The sequence below is a fragment of the Perca flavescens genome, chromosome 23, assembly GCF_004354835.1.
Source record: "Perca flavescens isolate YP-PL-M2 chromosome 23, PFLA_1.0, whole genome shotgun sequence".
Lineage (NCBI taxonomy): Eukaryota > Metazoa > Chordata > Actinopteri > Perciformes > Percidae > Perca > Perca flavescens.
Genome location: NC_041353.1, coordinates 5,193,187 through 5,214,203, shown reverse-complemented (window position 1 = coordinate 5,214,203; position 21,017 = coordinate 5,193,187). Strand labels below are relative to the sequence as shown.

Sequence of the window (21,017 nt, the reverse complement as noted above, 5' to 3'; positions counted from 1 at the left end):
TATTTTTATTTCATGTGATCACCTCCATCTGTCCATTTGTAGGCTTGAAAACCAGATGTGCTTGAAATTTGCTTAGCTCCTTCACACCCCCAAGAGGAAGAATACTATTGATTCTAGTGACCTTTTGAGCTTTCCTACAGCGCCACCGTTGAGCCAGGCTTTTGATTTTCCAATGAGAAAAATCTCCTTATCCCCTAGTTGTACAAACATGTCTGTTGGCCACATTCGTGCTCCCATCGGACACAAACCTATGGATTTTTTTGGTGACCAGATCACATTTTTACATTTATTCATTTATTGGATATTTGGGGAAAACATTTCATATTGTCGAGGTTGAGTTTAACCCCCGATAAAAGTTCATTTGAAGAGTGAAGAGACCCGAGTGCAAGGTGCATTTTTTTTGCAATGATTTAATTATCGGTAATCAATTGTTGAAGATGACATTTGTGTCAATTGACTAATTTAGGGCTGCAACTACCAACCAATAGTTACGCAAAATCTTCTGATTATATCTTTCTATTTACAAAATGTCAAAGAAGACTTAAAGATATTCAAAATAGTTATTTTTTTATGACCAACCAGCAAATGCTGTCATATAAGACAAGAAAAAAACGCAAATTCTCACAATTTTGATCAATTATCTAAATAGGTGCAGATTAATTTCTTCATCGATAGACTTATCTGTTAATGACTAATTGTGTCAGCTTTGGACTAATTGATAAATTGACAGATTTCAGCTGTATTTTTCCATATCAGTAGTTACGACAATATTTACTGTACGTTCTGTTGCACGTTATGTTCATTTTTCATGGCACATAAGTTCCTTATACTTTTCATTAGGGCTGCACAATTAATATGGACTAGTGCAGTATCCAGATTGCAGGGGGGCGCAATATTTGTCAGCCCTACTTTTCATTTGCAGGTTTGTAATTCACATAGGCGTATACAAACATAGGCTTTACCGTGTGGCTATTTCATATAGACTAGTTATTGAATTACCAGAAAGCATGCTATATTGTATCGGAAATAGAAGATTTTGGTCTTATCACCCAGCCCTAGTCTAGAAATGAATGGAAGCCAGTGGCCAATGAAAACATCCAGAAGTCCTTGCAGTTGAAAACATGAAGCAAAAATGTAAAGTAAACATGGTTTATAGTAAAGGAACTAGAACTCGCACAAGCACTTTAAAGTGCCCAAATTATGATCACTTTTTCTGGGATTTGGGGTGTTGTTTTGTGTCTCTGGTGCTTCCACACACATACAAACTTAAAAAAAAATCCATCCATGCTGTTTTGAGTGAGGTACGGTTTCTGAAGGTGTCCTGCCTTCGGTCTCTGGGTGAGCTGTTCAAAATCCGCACGGCTTTCTACGTCACAAGCCGAAACGAGCTGGCTAACCGCAACCGTTAGCATGCAAGCCTTGTTCTCAATAGCAAAGCACTGCTACAACACACTCAAGTTCACCATAATCTACAAAAGAACTACTTACATGTGCGCCCTCGTTTAGAAGTCTCCCAGCTAATCCTGCCTTGTAACTGACCGAAGTCGGAGAAACAACCTTTCTTTTACTGTCTATGGAGCTAGCTAGCTGACATGATCTACATCTGAGCTACTGCGCATGTGCAAGTGCAATCAAAGATAGTACAGAAGAAGAAGAAAAGAGGTGTCACTCTGTACCTAAAACAGAAACCAGGTGAAAAGAGGATCTGCAACAGTGAGAGAGAGCTGTGCAGTACAACAAAAATAGGGTGTTTTTTGAAAATTAAACCATGTAAACCTATTCTGGTACAACCTTAAAATACAATTATGAACCTTAAAATGAGCCTAATTTGGGCGCTTTAATATATACTATATTCCACGGCTTTCTTTGGTTCAAAAGATCTTCAGTCGATTTAGATGTGCTACTGTAGATATACAGTACATGTAGCTCTACTCTACAGTTCGGAGTTCACCTCCGCTATAAAATACTATAATGTGTCACCCGCTCTAAGTGAATCCCCTCCTCCGCATGCGACGGGTGTTCTTCTCGAGGCTCTCGGGCAGTCCATGAAACGCAAGTCTGCAGTGTGTACGGGAGGAGAGGATGACGCACGCACCAGTTCAAGTTTCTTTTTGCAACCTAAATAATGTACGCACATAAACAGACCATAAACCGTGGAGTAAGATTTGTACTGGCTTTGAAAGGACTTCATCACACAAACATGCTGTTTATGTTTTTAAATGGAGTCAACAAAAACCTTCAGGTTGAATCGATATATTCAAATGCCAATAATGTGTTGAGTTCTTCTTTTGAGCTCTCAGCCGTGATGCATTTACAGTTATTCACATAAAAGACTCATTTTTTATTTTTTGGATGGGTGGGGGGGTTCCAGTGTATTCAAAAAAAGAGATCTTTTTCAGATTATTCACACCCAGATTTGATCCCAAAAATGTTGTTGTGTTTCGGCTTCAAGTGGACACTTTTTACTGCAAGGTCCTCTTGTGATGAAGAGCTGCTTGAATTATGCTTACTCTGAAAGTGAAGGGGGAAACACAACTTGAGCTGCTGATTATCTCTCAAAGGAATTGATACCAAATAACAAAAAAATAACGTATTATACCACGAGTTGAGAGTCTGTCTTATCAGATCTGAATAGCTTGAGTCGGCGTATCAAATTAGAATCTTTTTTGCAGATTTGATTTTTTTATCTGTTCTTCTCTTGATTCTTTATTTTTATATATTGGAAAAAAAACATTAAATATTCTCAATGTTTTTTATATAATTAATTTCAAATGCAAAAAAAAATGAAAGCTATTCATATACATGAGTGCAGGGATTCGTTCTTGACCTTGTGAGCACATATTTATGATAAGATATTCGTAACTTAAGGTTCACTTATTCCGGAGCTTTTTCAACCGTATCCGCACTGAGATAAGGTCAAATAAGACAATATACAAAAGACTTGATTCAGGGGTCCTTTTTCGACAACAACTTCACAGACAACAGGTCAGCATAAAAACACAAAACATGACGGTGAAGAACAATATCTCTGTTTTGTCCAATAGAAAGGCAGTTTTCATTCATGTTGGCCAATTCTAAAGAGCGTGCAAGCATTTGCGTTCCAGGAGATATTGTTTCCTGCGGAGCGAAGGTTTTACATTGTCATCAACGTTCAATTTAATTCAAGTAGCCAATATAAAGAGAGCTTAACTTGCCACAGATCCCAACGCTGCGCAGGCCAGCATCTTTATTTCTGAAGGGAACAGTGCCGGCTCCTCCAGCGTTTCATACACGCAGGGAAATGTGAGACGTGAGGAACGAGCAAAAGGAGGTGCAGCTTCATTAGCCACTGTGACATTTATGTGATTGTTTCCCCGCGTCGCGTGCGCTTTCACGTCTCCATGGCAACCGCAAATGCAAAAAAAAAAAAACACATACACACAAAGGCAATCACACAGCATCACATTGAGCCAGTTTCTTTCTTTCAGCCGGTCACGGTCATTCCTAGATGCTAGCTCCATCAAAGCTGTCCTCCCTCTCTACGGCCCCCACCCCACCCACAGCAGAGAAACCTTGATAATGAATGTGTGAAATGTGCTGTATACAGCGCGTTCCGGCGGCAGCTGTCACAGTGCTGTACCCAGGGTGGGCGGAATATTGCTTATTGTAAAGTTCAAGTGAATCACAGGCAATATCACACTCCCTCGTTTGGCTCGGAACAGGGCCCCCGGGAGCCAGTTTACCTCGCTGTAAGTCACTTACAGGAGAAACTAGAAGCGTTCCAAATAAATCAGTCGATACAGTACGCCACTCATTTAGTTTGAGTCACTAATCCTCCTCGCACCGCCGATGACAAAATCAGTTACAGATTTACACATTTGGGGGAGGGCATGCCTCTCATGGTGTGTTGTGGTGAAGTTGCTAATCTTGTTTACACTTTGATACAGCAGCAGAAGATATTCAGGACTATGGATTGAATTGTGTGTGTGTTTTTCTAGTGGGCTGTATGTCTCTGCTCGTGTGCACGGTGGTTCAAGTTAGTCGGTGTGAGCTTTGGACTGTCTTCTTTATCATGTTGAGGAGAAGCGCCCCTTAAAGGTCCCATATTTTTTTTTAAATGATATAGCACGTCATGATACATTTCCTCTGTAAAATTAAATCAACACTCAGTCCTTGAGTTATCTGTGCCTCTGTGATGTCAGCATCGTCCACGTTTTGTGTCCGCGTGAAAGTTGTGGAAGAATCGGTCAAGGTGTGAGGAGATGTGACTGCCCAGGTCTGCATGTGTGTGTTAACATGTCGGTACGTGTGTGTGTCTAGGGGCGTGTGTGTGTCTGTGTGTTTAGCTGACCTTGGCTGCCCTGCTCCCTCGGGGGGGAACTGATGTTTCTCACTCTGCTTGTCAACGAGATTAGTTCCCCTGTGGGACCGTTACACACCCTGCAAACACGCTTCCAATGAGAAGAAGTGTGTGACAGCTCGGCCCGTCCACGAACAGACTGAAGTGTGTGTGTGCGTGTGTGTGTGTGTGTGTGTGAGGGCTGTTGTGTGGCACGTGTGCGCGCTGCGATTGAGGGGTTAAGGGAGTCAGAGAGGATGTGTGTTTTAGAGCAGAAACAGAAGGGATAAACAGCAGGGGGATCAACCCAGCCAGCCTCGACTGTAGCCCGTGTGTGTGTGTGTGTGTCTGCGTGTATGTACGTGTGCCTGATTTTCGTGCTGAGCTCTGAGCTGTGCTTACTCCTGGACCTGGACCTGGATCTGGCTCTGGCTCATCTGCATCGGTCTCCAGCACTCTTTCGCTCTCTTTTAGTTCCCACTCTTACCTACGTCGCTCGTCCTCTCTGTCTCTCTCCCACTGTCTGTTTTTTTTTTTTTTTTTTTTTTAGCATATTCCTATCTGGCTGCCTGTTGGAGTCCAGCTGTGAGCAAGGCAAACAGAGGGGATAGCAGGCCGTTAATGTATTCCAGGTTGCTCATCGCTGTCCCTGTTTACTCTTCATCTATGGAGACTTAGACCAGCGCTTATTTTCCTTATACCGTCTACTTGAAATACTGACCATACATGTTTGACTGTGACAGTTTATATGCACTTAACAGTTTTCAACCTGGACCCTATTTTCCCATGCATTGGTGTAGGGCTGCACAATATATCTTTTTTCTTTTTTTTTTATCGTCATCGTCAATGAGCGTATCCCAAAAGACACTTGGAGATTTTATATTGGTAGAAAACTGCACTTTAAAATGTAACTGTCACTCTTTTTTTTTTAGTGCTGCCTTTTAGATCCAATTCAATGTTCAATTTGTTCAAAAAAGAATGTTGGAAATGATTTCCTTTCATTTGTTTAAAATTCCACAAGCAGTTTGTTGTATTTCAGCAGAATACTGAAAGAAGCAGAACTGAGAACACTTTAATATCTGTTTATTTATCGCAAGGAGTATCATTATTGCGATATTTAACGTTATAGCATATCACATACGTTTGTCATATCGTGCAGCACACTACGTTGGTGTCTGAGTGACTAATGTGAACAAACATCTTTGAAATTGGTCCAGTATTGACCAAGAACGCTGTAACCGGCAGCCGCGAACCGGCCTGCAATGTAATCCTACAGGGCAAATGCGCATCCTCAGTTTTTGCCGCTGACAGGCTCAGATTGTTCAGATCAGCTTTTTTTTTTTTTTTTTTTGCATGACAAATACTTTAGACTGGGAAACTGCTGTTCAAGATTAAAGTTTATTACATTTAGCGGTGCGTCCTTGTTTTCAAAATACCGTAACTTAGTTCAATCCTAGTCAGAGATGCACCGAATCCAGGATACGACAGAATATTGGGCTTTTTGACGGGCTTCGGTTTCTGCCGAACCTTAGAATTTTTTTCCACCGAACCGAACCCTACGCTTGCACTACGCGCGCTACGCTGGTTCGACGCAACGCCGGCGCCGTTGATTACGGGAAGGTGTTTACGTAGGTGGAGCGTTCAATGCAGTAAGCTGTGAGAAAGTGGACATGGAACTCGTGAGCAGAAAAAGTTGTTGTTTGGCAGTACTTTCAGTCAAAAGAAGGCCATTCAAGTCCAGCTACATGTTCAATTTGCAATGCCGGTTTTTCTCGTGGTGTCGAGGACCCTAAACAATACGCAACATGGCCGCTGTTACAACATTCGCATATGAAACATCCGAAAGAATACGAGTTGTGCGCGATGGAATCTACAGACAGCAGCCAAAATGCTGTGGACGTTGTTTACTTTGTGATTGTGTTACTGTGTTAGTGGACTGAGGATGGGAGTAGGATTTGGTATTCGGTTTCGGATTCAGCAGATTCTTAACCAGTGGAGTCGGTATTCGGCCGAACCCCAAAAATCTGGATTCGGTGTGTTCTAGTTATACTAAAACTGACACTTAGCAGCCTCAATTGGTCTAAATAAGTTTTCACAGCTGAACTTTTAACTATTTGGTGCTCTCTCAATACAGCCCCTGTCCTCTCACTGCGCTGTCCATCCAAAAGACATGATCCAAAGTGAGGGCAGGGGTCGGAGAGAAATCTGATTCCTGTCTTGTTGTATGCATTATATATGGATTTTACAGTAGCTTGGTTACCGTAGCAATGTTGGTTACGAGGCTTTAGAAGACTTTGGAGAGAGACTTATCGATCTATTTGTTTCACCGTGCCTCCAGTCTGTATGCTAAGCTAAGCTAACCAGACGATATTGGATCTTCTCACCTCGCTGTCGAAAGAAAGCCAATTAGTGTGTTTGCCGAAACGTTGACCAATCCCTTTAATAATGGCGAGCTCTGAAGAGCTGTGAGTGTAAAATGAAGATGATGAATGAATAAATAAATGAGATTTCATGGTCAGTATCGCGCAGCTGTGGTTTGGATGAGCGAGCCTGCTGTCTAATGGGAGTGCGAGGTGAGGGAATAACAGCCCTCGGCAGCTGCTTTAAAGACCTATACAGACACTTTTATTCTTTTGCAGTCTGGCTGAGCATACACACACACACACACACACACACGTATATATACACACACTCGGTGTATAGATCAGCCCTCAGTCACGGCCCTGTGCTGCAGGGAGAGCGGAGTGATGGAAGCAATAGTTAAGCCATTAAGGCAAACAATTGGCTCAAATTGAGAGGGAGAGGTGGAAAAAGAAGAGGAAGAAGAGGGAAAGCGGGAGGGAGATGGAGAGGCTGTGGCAGGAGTGGATCCACTCAACGACTTAATCCAAGCCCCAGGACACTCTCCTGCTGAGCTTCACACACTCGCGCAAACATCTACACACACACACACACACACGCTAAAGCTCTGTCTGCTTGCAATAACACCTTGTCAGTCTTGGCCACGGGGGCGATGGAAGAGGAGCTCATTCCTTTGTAGTGAGGAGAGTCACCGACTCCCAACCACCTTCGGGAAAAGACGGAGCGTGCAATCTCCGCAAGGCAGTTCTGCGCTTCGTACGCCGCGTGGCTGCAAGTGTGACCCTCTTCATTGTCTTAGCGGGCGGAGTGAAAGGTGGGGGGAGCACAGGGCGTACAGTGTACTGGCCGAGGGAGGCGCTCCTCTGACACTGGCTATTGTATCGTCTCCCCCCGGTGCACTCGTTCAATCCCCACAGGCCTCACATAAACAGCCAACAATGAGGGATTGTCTCCAGCTATTCTTTCTCTTCTCGGCCATTTTGCCTTCACACACACATAAGCTCTGTGTGTGTGTGTGTGTGTGTGTGTGTGTGTGTGTGTGTGTGTGTGTGTGTGTGTGTGTGTGTGTGTGTGTGTGTGTGTGTCGGAGGACGAAGGGACGATGTGCTGCAGTCTGAACCCAGCGACCGCCAAGGCTCGTCCAATACCGTCGTTGCCGTTTGTGCGCCTTACCATCAGCCCGGTGATAGGGACAGTAACTCCTCGCACCAGCGCCACTGCCCTTCCCTCCCTTCCTTCCTTCCTTCCTTCCTTCCTTCCTTCCCCCCCCACCACCCCCATCAGCCGCCACCCTCGGGGCTCCCTCGGCGCCAGGGCCCACCGCGATTTATTGTCCGGCTTAGCGAGGAGCGGTCGTCGCCCTCGAGGACTGTTAGCACTGCTTTGGCTCGTTGACTCCTTCTCTGGTTCGGGCGTTTTTATTTGACATGTCCTTTAAGTCCTTTAAAGAATTGGGCGTTTCTGCAGAGCGCCTCGGCTCTTTCTGCAAAAGATGGATGGCTCGCGTTCAAAGGTCTGGATGTTTTTTTATTTCTCCCCTCCCTCCCAGTCTCTCTCTTTCTCTCTCTTTTCCCCTCCCTCTCTCCTTCCTCCCCTCTTTCTTCCTCTCTTGCTGAGCTTTATAGCGTGGTATTAGTGTTGTCAGCTAACCAAGCTCGGGATTTGGCTTTGTTTTGTTTTTGCCTCTTAAGATAATGCTCCTTCTCGCTCCTTCCGAGAATAACCATCAGGGAAAGTGGAGCAATAAAACAGCCCCGCCATTGACTTTGGTTTCATTGGATTGGTTTTCAGCCATCTTAAGTAGACCACAGGCCTCGACGGCAGTGATGTGTGGGTGCGTCTGTGTGTGTGTGTGTGTGTGTGTGCGCGCTTGTATCCATTTGCCTATGATTGTCCTCCAAACACGGTCGCGCTTTGCCTCGTGCGAGCTCGCGTGCCGTTCTCGTCTCCATACGGGCCTCGCCGCTGAAAGTGTCTACTCGCCTTTATTCGTCCCGGACGACAAGAGACGCCGTAGCTCCAGTCAGCACTCCAAGCGTGTGGACAGACGCGTGTGTTTTGGGAAGATAAGTGTTGAAGCTCTGCGGTGAAAAGGGTGAAAGCACTTCACCTCCATTGCATATGCATTCCAGATGTGGAAACATAGCCAGTGTGAGCGGCGTGTAAGCATCTGTGTCCTGTTAAGAGCGCCTGGAGGTTTACTGTAGTGGTTCTGCAGCCTAATCCTCACGCACAACCACAGCGTTAACAGGGCGCGCATGCTTCTTGTCCAGAACTCACTCACGCACGCAAGCATGCACAAAACACATGCAGCGCAGTGGACTGCAGGCATACGTACATTCATAAAGTGTCTCTGCTCGTCGCCACAGCTCGTACAACGGCAGATAACAACAGTCTACGACGGTATACTTTGTATGTAGGGTTTGTTGTTGTGCAATAAAATGCCAGGAATAAAATGTGTGTTCAGCTCAGTCCTACAGTGTGGATTTACTGGTATCCTGAAGAGATCCGCTGCCACATCTTTACTATCAAAAATCCACTTTTAGGGTCAGCGTTATATGTCAGTTTCCTGATGTGTCGCGTCAGTGTATATAGAAATTGCCAGCTTTAGGGATATCACTCTGTAAATTCGGTATGGAAAGCCATCTCTGCTGTGAGGAGAGGATTTGTGTTAGTGTGGCTCTCACACTGTGTTCCTGTGATGGCCTAAAGGCTGTTTTAGAGGCCACTGTGTTGAAAATGAAGTTCTGGGGGTATACTGTATATAAACTTTCAATTAGATGTAAGGGTTCTGTCTTTAGGGAATGTGTTCTCTTGTTTGGTTAAAATTACTTATATTTGTATGTGTCTTTCTGTCTTGTGGATATTGCTTTCTGTTATTGTGGCGCACTAATTGTCTCTGTCCAGGGTAAACCACGTTATGGTTCCAGAACATTGTCCAAAAGATATTTCATCCAATTTAAAACTCAAAGCTGTTTTTTATAGCTTTTGTAAAGGTTTTCACAACAATGCTATATTTGATGTTACCTTCTACATCTTTTGTATGATTGTGCAAATAAATCCAACTCAAACTAAGACAGTTAGGTCCCATATTGTAAAAAGTGAGTTTGACTTTCCATGTCTTATTTTTTATTATAAAGCAAGTCGAGGTGCTATATATAAATACTGTAAAAGTATAAAACGTTTAATCCACAGAGAAATGCACACAGCCCGCTACAGTGACGTTACAGTCATTCCCCGGCTGCAATGACGGTGCAGTGACTCAAAAAACTCTGATGCGGAAACATCTGGAAATTGGGACCAATCAGAGCAGACTGGGCTTTTATCGGGAGGGGGGTTTAAAGAGATAGGCGCTGAAATAGAGCTTTTAAGACAGGGGGAGGGACAGTATGAGAAAAAGAAAGTGTTTTTTGAACATTAAAGCGTGTAAACTTGTTCTAGTAAAAACCCAAAATACAAGTATGAACGTGAAAATGAGCATGATATGGGACCTTTAAAGATGTATAATGGCGCTGTGTCGGAATTCATAAACACTAAATCATTAGATTGTTACGTATTCAAAATGAAATGGTCACCGGTTCTATGAAATCTCCAAAAAGTCCTACCACAGAAGACAAAATGAGGAAAACTTTCGTAAGGGGCAAAGTGTACAAGTCTCCAGCTACCTGTTAGTGGTATGAATCCGATGTATTTCTTAGCTCTTAACGGTCTGTTTTTGGTCTCTTTAACAGTAACGGCACAGCCGGGAAGATGAATGGGGCGCTGGAGCATTCAGACCAGCCGGACCCGGACGCCATCAAGATGTTTGTGGGTCAGATCCCGCGCTCCTGGTCAGAGAAGGAGCTGAAGGAGCTGTTTGAGCCGTACGGCGCCGTCTACCAGATCAACATACTCCGAGACCGCAGCCAGAACCCTCCACAGAGCAAAGGTACGACAACACGGGACACGCTCAGACACGGGCTTCTTTTTTTCTTGGACTCAATTTATTTCCCTCTCGGAGGAAAATATTGTATGTTTTAGTTGACTGCACTGATCTGATGACTGTAGGAGATTCTGAATTTATTTTTTTTTTTCTAATCTTTCCCTTCCTCCTTCCGTTCCTTTTCTTCTTTTCTTTTTTTCCTGCCTACTCTCTGCCCTATTTTTCTGACGTTTTTTCATCTGTTCCTCTACTTCTTTCCTTTACTTCCTTCTTTTCTTCCCAATTTTATTTCTTCTTTACCTTCTATCCTTTGTTCTTTCTTTTCCTTCCTTCATTCCTTTCTCTTTTCTTTCTTGCTTTCTTTTCGTCTTTGCTTCTTCTTCCTCATTCTTCTATCTTTTCTTTCTTGCACTCTTTCTTTCGTCTTTCTTTTTGACCTTGTTATGCTTTTCCTTTCACCTGAAAGTATGAAAATAGTCTAGACTATTAATCTAAGACTTTCTTTTGTAATATGTTCCAATTTATTGTTGCTACCGCAATTTAAGATGCGGATTTGAATGGACACGTACACAAAAGAGACTCATAAACATGTTCAGTCATATGGACATGCAGACATAACACACTGAACGTAGCTATTCGTACAGACACACATAGAAATACATACTTGTACATATCTACACACACACACACACACACACACACACACAGACAGAGAGAGACAGATACAGGAGCAGTCAGTGGCTGAATGGGCCATCCCACCTAGTTAATGGCAGAACAAATGATATATGTGCAAAATAACACAAGCAAACACACATTTCGTGCACCATTTGAAGACAAAGACTCGCCCCGCCAGACTTACGCAGTCAATTGTGCGAAGGTGCATCATTTGCAGCTATTTTCTCCCGTTACTTTTTCTTCTTTTTTTTCCCTTTGATGAATTCGTCAAGTGTGAGAGCAAACAATAGAGACAGCAGCAACGAACGGGCACACAATAGCGCTGCCATATTAACAGGCATCAAGCGTAGTGGGGGCTCATGACACTCCTGATGAGACACGGAGAGTGGGAGGAAAGTAAAGACAGGCAAAGAGAAAAGAGAGGGGGACAGGGAGGGAGACAGGGAGGGAGACGCGCGGCTTCCATCCAACTGTAAAGCAAATAGCAAGAGAAGTTTCAAAGTGTCACAGGAAACAAAACAGGAATCAGCGGGGATGAAGTGAATGAAGCAAGTAAACACTCATCTGCCAGAAAACTGGAATTGAATTAAGTATGTATGGGCATGATTGACTGATTTATGCATTTAATAACTTTGACAGTGAAACACACATGGGTATTATTAGCTAATCTGGATTTGGAAAACCCGGGGGCCAGTTAGTAATGCTCCCGCGTTGGAGTACTGGTTGATCTCTGGGTTGTGTAAGCCTATCGTGGAGCTGCCCTGTACTGTACGGTCTGCAGTGTGAACTGGTAACTTTGAGTGCAATGCCCACAGGGCGAGTCAATAGGGTCCCAATTGCAAATTACTGTTGCGGGGCCACTTAATGGCTTAAACCCGCCATGCGTGGGAATATGTTCCGACACGTTCAATATGAATGATATCTGATTATGTTGTTACATTTGCCAATGGTTGATGATAGACCCATCTATGATATTCCTTATCCCGATTTTTTTCTTCAGTTAGCCTAATTGCTGGTTTGATTTGCACTGAGAGATGATTTTATGGAAAGTACCCCATGCCAATCTCTAGGTATGGTGAAGGGTATGTGATGATGTGGGGGGGCTATTTTAATTCCAGCGGCCAAGGGAACTTTATCAGGATGCATAGTATCCTGGATCCATGAAATAACTGGCCCTTAAAAATAAAAATCTGCCTGCCTCTATGGGAATTTAACATAGGGGTGTACTTACTTATGCCCCCTGTATTTTAAGGAAGAACATTTATTTATTTACAATACATTATTCATTCACAAAGAAAATTGGTGCCCTTAAAGGTTGGATTTTTCCTATTTTTTTAATTAAGACATTAAGATCAATTTGCAAAAGATGATTTTTTTTATTCCTCTTTTTAGTCAACTTATTTTACTAATTTACAAATTTGTTCACATGACTTATATATATATATATATATATATATTGTTACACGGCTGTGCTATTATATTATATTGCACTTTTGTGCTACTTGCACATTGTTTAACCAGAACTGAATTCCACTTGTGAACAGTATCCAATAGAGGGTGACAGTTTTTCGGTACGGGAGTCAATTTCACTCTTGGTAACTTTTTGAGTGTGAGAAGACCTCCGTTAATTACGTAACGAAATGACCTAGGCCTGCAGGTAATGCATGCATAGTGTAGCCTAAATTTCCGAGGCAACCTCAGTGACTTGACCGCGATCAGTCAAATGCACATATCAACTGGCTAGTTATCCTCCAGACAGCGACGTCTAATTTTTCTTTCTCTCTTTTCCGCCCGGTGGCGTGCGAGCCTGCTCGCGGTGGCAAGCGCGTGTCCACGACAGAGTGTGCTACAGACTCTGATAACTTTAGGGACAACATAGGGAACGAAACGGGAGTGGGACGGGATTTGACGGGAGTATTTTCTTGGGCTCGGGATGGGATGGGAGCGACAATTGATTCCCGTGTCACCCTCTAGCACCCAACTCTGTAGCTGTGTTTGAATCCGTTCCCTATCACGGAAATAGCACTACATAGTGTGTTCGCCATTTTGTACAGGTGTTTGAATTCTCTGCGGTTAATTTCATTCACTATTATAGTCCACTATAAAACACCCACAATGCACTGCTAATGTGAGTGTACATACGATGTACCCTACATTTAACTCCCGTACACCACAATGCAACGCGGTCGGGTTTTCCTGAAGGAGGAGGAGGAGAAGAAGAAGCAGAAGCATTTGAATACAATTTCCTTATTTATGAAAACTTGCATTTCTCAGATGAGTGTGAAAAGCTTTTGTCGGAGACAGTCGGAGAGGCGGCCAAGGTGACACAAATTCCGAAACGATCTTGTTTTGAAGTTGAATTGGAAAGCTGTGGTGTCTTTCACCCTTCTACACCCACACACTGAGTCTGCTTCTGTTTTTAGTTTCTCTCTCTCCCTCTCCCTCCCTCCCTCCCTCCCTCTCATTCTGACTGAGTCATATGAGCTCATGAAAGCCTGGAGACAGCATTCTGCCCAGACCCAAATCAACTCATTTTTTTGCACACAAACACACTTGCCATGCGCTTTGTGTTTTGTTCTTAGCCTTGAGATGACTCCTCTTCCCACCAGTCTCTTCTCCCACCTCTCTTTTTTTTCTGCTGTTGCTTCTGAAAAAAAAAAAAAAAAAAAAAAAAAAAAAAGAGGGGCCAAAGTTCCTCCACCCCCCCTGTCCTTCAGCTTCCTCAAATCTCCTGCTTCCTTTTTCACTACACCTTGAAATGAGTTGTCGGGCTGACGATGAGTCAACAGTATCACTCCCCGCCACTTCTGCAGGGGGTGAAAAAGCATCCACCTACCTTGCCTTTTATTTTTTTCATCTTTAAAGGGCAATCTCTCTCTATATGCCTCATTTTTTTAGCTGTCTCTCTTTCTAAATGTTTTAAGATTAAATGTAGAACATGTATTGGATTAGGCTCTGACTAGCCTTGTTATTGGCAGGCTTTGAGCACTGTTGTTGTTTTCTCATAGTTAAGTAAGGCGGGTGGCCTCATCTGCACCCGCTCAACTGCTATGGCCCCCCCTGCCAGTTTCACTGTTGCGCCAGAGCCGTAGGGGAAACTGTGGCCCCTCTCTTCCCCTCTGTGCGTTTATTTCAAATTAGCTACGGTGTTGCTTGAAAAAGGATCTAAGCCATTTGGGGCAAATGAGCCCACTCTGATGCCCCAGTGGCGACCCAGAGGCTCTATTTTTCCGTTTGGAGTTATTGAGTTTGTTAGTCCCACTGAGACGCAGTAAAAGTTCTACGTCCGCGGCTACAGGCCTCCACAACTCCTCTGTGTCGTCGGTTCCCGTTTAGTTTGGATCCCCCATTAACCGACACCGTCCAAAAACAACATCAGCAACAAAGATGAGACAAAAACTAGCACACCATGGGAGACATTCATAGGCAGCAGAAATTCAGCAAGTACAAAAACTTCCAAATTAAATGTTACACTCATGCAACATGCTTGAAAGTTATACTTCGTCAAGCTAGAGCTTAGGTTTAAAGGCTGATCGTTAACCCCTAAGATACAGTTCCTTAGGCTGAAAGTTGGAACTATGGGATCAAATAAGGGTCATAAATATTTTGAGCTTGTAAAAAAGTTGTGTAGCTCTAGAATTCTTTTGTCCAGGTGTAGAAGACTTTTACATTTGTGTAAAAAAGTTGTGTCGCAGTAGAATTATTTTGTGCATGTGTAAAAAACTGGAGCGCTTTTGATTTAGGGTCCTGTCTCATCGTTATGGACTATCAGCTGAATGCCATTTAAGACTACTCGATTTCAGGTTGTCCAAGGGGCAAATTGACAATCATCAAAAAGCAATGGACTTCGATTGTATTATGAGAAGCGTCCACGAACAGCTGATTTCGAGTTTTCGGCGACCAAAGACATCCTGTTCCAACGTGACACGTCTCTGCACCTATGTCTGAGTTTACTGTTGCTATTTTTGCAGAGGCACCGTGGCTACGTCCGGTGCTTAGCACCGCTCAAGACGATTGTGATTGGTTTAAAGAAATGCCAATAAACCAGAGCACGTTTCATTTTTTTTTGCCGTGTGGACTAGTTAGACCCTCCTCCACAGGGCTGTGAAGGAAGGTCTGGCAATGCGAGACTAGTAAGAACCTGAAGTCAAGCCTCAAAGTAGTCAAGTCCAAGTCTCAAATCCTCATTTTTGTGCATGTAGTCCAATCTCGGAACCCATCAGCTATCTGTCTGGCGACGATTTAGGCTCTGGGAGCAACGATCAATATTTCTGGGATTCCGATGAAGCCAGCAGAAATCCGAGCCAAGTCTTTCTTGTTTCGTGTGTTGGTCATCGTCTACAGCCTCAGTCGATACTTTTGTAGTGTGTGTGTTTTAGGTCCAGATGACATTTTTGGCAAATCGCTACAATCACATGTCTGCATGTGATTTTAAAAAAAAGCTAATAAAAAGCTAAATTGTTGGAAGTGTTTGTGTGTGTGTGTGTGTGTGTGTGTGTGTGTGTGTGTGTGCGCGTGCGCGTGTACGTGTTTGTGCGTGTGTTTCAGGTCTGATTCACGTCTTGACATCAGCTCAATTCATCAGTCTCTGCGAATTGACCTAAAGCTATCTATTTTCTTTTCATTTGATTGCACCAGCATGTCCGGTTTGTTGTAAAACATGGTTACAAAATGGCATTACAGGACGTCAAAGATAAAACCCAAGACTTAACGCTCGCTCAGAGCTCTGGCTGGAACACAGTTTTGCACGCCAAACCAGGAAGTGGATATCTGTGGATCAGCGTAATCCCTCTATTTCATTATTGCCATCATCTGGCTTCACGTCACGGTCCTAAGGGCTGTTTGAGAAGCTTCTTCTTAAATTAGCTTGCACAAATCCATATTGCAAATACTTAAAATGATCTCTTGAAGTCTGTTTAGGTTAGTGAGAAGCCAAAACCTCAGTCAGGTTACCTTTAATTAATAAGTTCCCAGATTTGTTGTTCGTAGCCCTACATCATGGAATTGTGTCACTATTGTGTGTAATGCAGAATCCATTTTGCAGTTTGACCCAGGTGTGTGCATTCAGGCAGCGTGGGATATTGTGACGAGGACGGTCTGGGGAATATCATGGCGCTACTGTTGGTTTAATGTGTTTTGAGTTAATAACCAGATGAGTGGATGAGCAGGGGAGGAGGGGGAGCGAGTGAGAAGCGGAGCAATTTGGCATTTTGTGCTGAAAGAGAGATAGAGATGGACGGAGAGATAAAGAGAGAATGAGACAAAGAGCCAGAGGGGTAAACAGAAAATGGTCCTTTTGCTAAAACACAACCTTAAGCGCCATGACGGGTTTGTTTCAGTGTGTGTGTGTGTGCGTGTCTGTGTGTGTCTGTGTTTTGGCAGGGGACGCGCTATGTCATTTATCTTAATGATACAGCCTGTCCACATGAGCTTCTGAGACACACACACAAACAAACACACACACACAAACACACACACACACGCACACACTTAACATCGCACAGAATAAGTTTAATGTCTTCATTAACGGGCTGTATCCCACATTAGAGTCTCTGTGCACAACATGGCCCGGAAATCATTCAAAAAATAAAAATAACAACATAAATCAAAAGAGAAATGAACAGTGTGTAACGGAAAGGAGTCGTTAAAATTGTGTTTAAATCACGTAGAGGATTCTTAAAAAGACATGAAAGCACTATCTCATGAAGCGATGTTGTCTGTCCAGCCTGCAATTAACACAGAGGCAAAACGTACTATTCGTAAGAGCGCTATTTGTATTGCAACTTACATATTCAACTGCGTCTTAAACTTTAGCAAATGAAAGTTTAAGCTGGCGACTGTCATGACAACTGTGCAGTTGATTAACATGAATTCCGTTGGCTGTTGTCTGGTCAATATGCTCGCTGCATTCACGTGTCTTTAGTTTTTCTCCCATCCCGGAATGCTGTGCAGGCTAGCTAGAGCAGGGGTGTCAAACTCAACTTCCCTAAGGGCCACACTAGAAAATGAGAATCACATCAAGGGCCAGACATAAAGTTTATTGTTTTTATGTCATGGGAAAAGTCAAATATCTTTGATTGTATTATTGCATGTCTCGTATAGTCTTCTCACTTACAGTTTGGTCGACAAAAATGTCAAAGAAAATGCCAAAAATGTTGGAAAAAGTGACAAAAAGTAGGTGGGCCAAAATGTATTGGGAAAACTAAATGTATATAAGGGGCCGGATCAAAATTAGCAAGGGGCCGGATTTGGCCCGCGGGCCTTGAGTTTGACCATGTGAGCTAGAGGATCCTCCGCAGCAGTGGAGGAAGGTCTGGCAATGCGAGACTACCTCCACTCTAACCGATTTCCAAGGGGGAGCGGGATTCGTTTTTTTTCCCTAACCAACGTTGCACCATTTTTAAAGTGCTCTAAGCGATGTCATGCGTTTTTTAGGCTACAACATTTTTTTGTCACATACAGCAAACATCTCCTCACTATGCGCTAGCTGCCTGTCCCCTGAACACACTGTAAAAAATACGCGGTCTCTGTAGACAGCCCAGGCTCCACAAAAGGGAGACCCCCAGACCCAAATCTTCTCAGCTGTTGCTACTGTCATATGCTGCACTGTCCCTTCATGTGGCACATTATGTTTGACACATTGTATGGGTCACTTCTTATATCATAACAAGGTAATACAATGTGTAATCAAGTGATGACTGATTAACAGTAATGTAAATGCTAAATGCCCTAATACCTGTTGATACTACAACAATGCAAAGTATAGTATAGGCTGTTAACCTTGCAGTTTTCCACATATCATGTAAGACTCAATTTCTCCATTTCTTTGCACAAAACTCTCCAGAAAGTGCCATTTAATGGTTTATTTTTCAAATTTTTTTCACCCCCACATAAGAAATCCCAATTTAACCCCTGTACGCGTCCATATACAGAGGCTTAGTCCTCGACGCAGCAGCCGTGGGTTCGTGTCATTCCCCTCTCTCTCTCCCCTTTCATGTCTAACTGACTAAGCAAAAAAATATATCAAGTTTAATAGTAGGCGCATTTCGGTACTGGACCATCTTCAGGCAAGATAAAGGCCTAAAATGCCACACACACAAAAAATCTTACAAAAATAAATGCAATTTCAATTGAAATAGCAATTGGTTAGAAAACATCACAGTTAGATATGGTCTTGAAATGACTGGGCCCTCGCCGAAACCAAGTCCTCTGTCGCTGATTACTGCAGCACAGGAGTGATTCAGCCTACTGCCTGAACATCGAGGCTGACAAGACAAAGACAAAAGGGCCACCTGTAGGAAATCAAACCTTTAAATCTGAGAACAGACACAACACGCTGCCACCCACACGGCTTGATTGACAGTTGGTCTCTGGGGAAGAGCAGGGAGCCACATCACAGCCACGAGTGTTTAGCACCGACGATAGACACAGAGGATCTTGGGAGATTTCCTCTTTAAGTGCAGCAGTTAATGCTCCTCGCCTCGCAACAATTTACTTCTCCATATAAGCCACCTTAAAAACTCAAAGTACAAGCGGTGCCGCCCCATGAGAGGTAATTAATGGACCTGGACTTGTGAAATACATTTCATATATTAGCCATTTTTAAATCTCCTCCGCCACCTGAAATGTCACCTCGATGACTGAAAAACAAGACAAAAATCCGATGGCGATTCGGGAGCGGGGGGAAAAAAATGCCTGCACGCGGGCGGATTACAGCCTTTAGATTTTCGATCACTGCTCAGATGAAAAATCGCTCTGATGGCACGCCAACTGTTTTCTCTCACTCAGCTGTGGCAACGCTAAGCGAACGCTTTGCCGTCCAAGACAATTATCTGCTCTAATGGATTCAGTTGAGACGGGGCCGAGCTGAGACGGAGGACTGATTTATTTCATTCTTTCCTAAAGCAGAGCGGCCAATTATATCGCCTTAACTAGGCGTTAGCTTTTTTAGCCGTCTACCCAGGCCCAATTAAAGAGCAGCTGCAGGTGGATTTTAATGGGAAATTGTGTGTGTGTGTGTGTGGATTCTCAGCTCGCCTGTGTGTCTGTTTTTTTTTCCCCCCTCTATGTTTACACGTTTGCATGCCTCAGCGATAGAGAGAGATGGTTGCTTATGAGCGAAGTTGCAGAGCACTTCGGGGTCGGCCAGAAAGCGGCTTTGATTTCCGGAAAAGTGCTCTTGTTGTCTTTGCAGCGAGGGAGGGAGGGAGGGAGGGAGGATTTGGAGGGGAGGTGACATTGGTGCTTTTTTTTTCCCCAGCAAAGTAACCAGTGGATTGTGTAGATTTGCGAAGTGCTGGACCGATTCCTGCGTTGACGGGATTAGAACATCAGCCAAAATGCCCGTCAGCGCCGCGGCATTGTTTGAAGCCATCCACTCGTCCTCTCCCCTATTTTATTTTTCCATCTGACAGTCTGTCCTTTATTGCGCTGTCAAATTCAAAATGTGTTCCCTGTCATCCCCCCCCATCCCTGCTGTCACTCAGCGGCCCTTTTGACACACATAAATTACACACATTAAGGGGCATTTGTACAGCTTCACAGAGAGCGAGAAGAGGGAACAGTGAGAGAGGAGGTGCAAGAAATGCAGAGAGGTTGAGTATGTATCCCATGCCACCCAGAGGCCTGTGCGATCAGTAATTGCGGCAGAGTGTAGTTAATGTGGGTCAGCGGTTGAGTGGAACCCCAGGGGTCAAAAGGCGTGTGGAGGGGGAAAGAAAAAAAGGATGTGGAGTGATGGAGGGGGGAAAGAGGGAGTCACTGTGAGAGCTGCAGGCAGCCTCGGGTGGAAGGGCTAAGGGTGAAGCTGTCTGATACACCCCCTACTTGTCTCCCCCCCCCACCCCCTTTTAATAAACCGTACTACCATTCTGCTGGACTGCAGGGCATTATTCCTTTCACCCTCCTCCTCCTCCTCCTCCTGCCTCCACCTTCCTCAGTCCGTGCTGCTTCAACCCCAAGCATGTGAGTGCTTAATAGAGCTGCAGTTCCCAACCTGGAGGTCTGGACCAACAAGATAAATCTTAGTGGTTATGAGATGATTTACAGGAAAGGAAAGCAGATTTTTATCAGACAATTTTCTTTCCGGATTACTGGATAATTTGACCTCCACCGATCTCTAAATACTAGATTATTCTAATCTTATTCTCTTTGGCTAACTGGTTACAAACTAGAGCCTGACCGATATATCGGCGGGCCAATGTTATCGGCCGATATTAGGCATTTTCCAAACCATCGGTATCGGCATTTCTAATGGCCGATAAATGAATATTTAAAAAAAATGAAATAAAAACGGACGAAACGCTCTTCAACCATGTTCTGAGTGTTGGCGTTGAATAGTTTGTCCATCAGAGGGCGCTCTACAACCTCCCTGTTGGCAACACTCGTGTTTACCCTTTAAGTTTCATATCTTATTTTATTTATCAGAACTTTAATATATTTTCATGTTCCTCTGTTCTGTTGAGACAATAAAACAAGTTTATTTTTAAACTGCATTGTCATATTATTCAGTTTTGTAGTCAGTTTTGCTTGGATCTCGGATAGGGGGTGTTAAAAAAGGAGCCCTTCATGGAGCCAGTGAGCAAAACCAACCGGGTCCATCCCCCCTTGGTAAAAATGATCAAATCATTACCTACTGAGTTCAAGTATCCAATTAATAATTTGTCTGAAAGGAAAATAATGTCTCTGGAACAGACAGGAAACAGGCTAATGAAAGTCTTTTAAGTAGATTAGTTGCTGCTT

At 43.7% G+C, this 21,017-nt stretch overlaps 1 protein-coding gene across 7 annotated transcripts in view; it reads left to right on the top strand.

Moving 5' to 3' along the window:
* Positions 1 to 21,017, top strand: part of celf2 (cugbp, Elav-like family member 2) — a 229,123-nt gene that overhangs the window by 118,738 nt on the left and 89,368 nt on the right. For all 7 annotated transcript variants that reach the window (XM_028570259.1, XM_028570256.1, XM_028570258.1 and 4 more), the window contains one exon: positions 10,411 to 10,607. In XM_028570259.1, the coding sequence (XP_028426060.1) occupies positions 10,411 to 10,607 (197 nt within the window). The remainder of the gene's footprint in view (positions 1 to 10,410; positions 10,608 to 21,017) is intronic.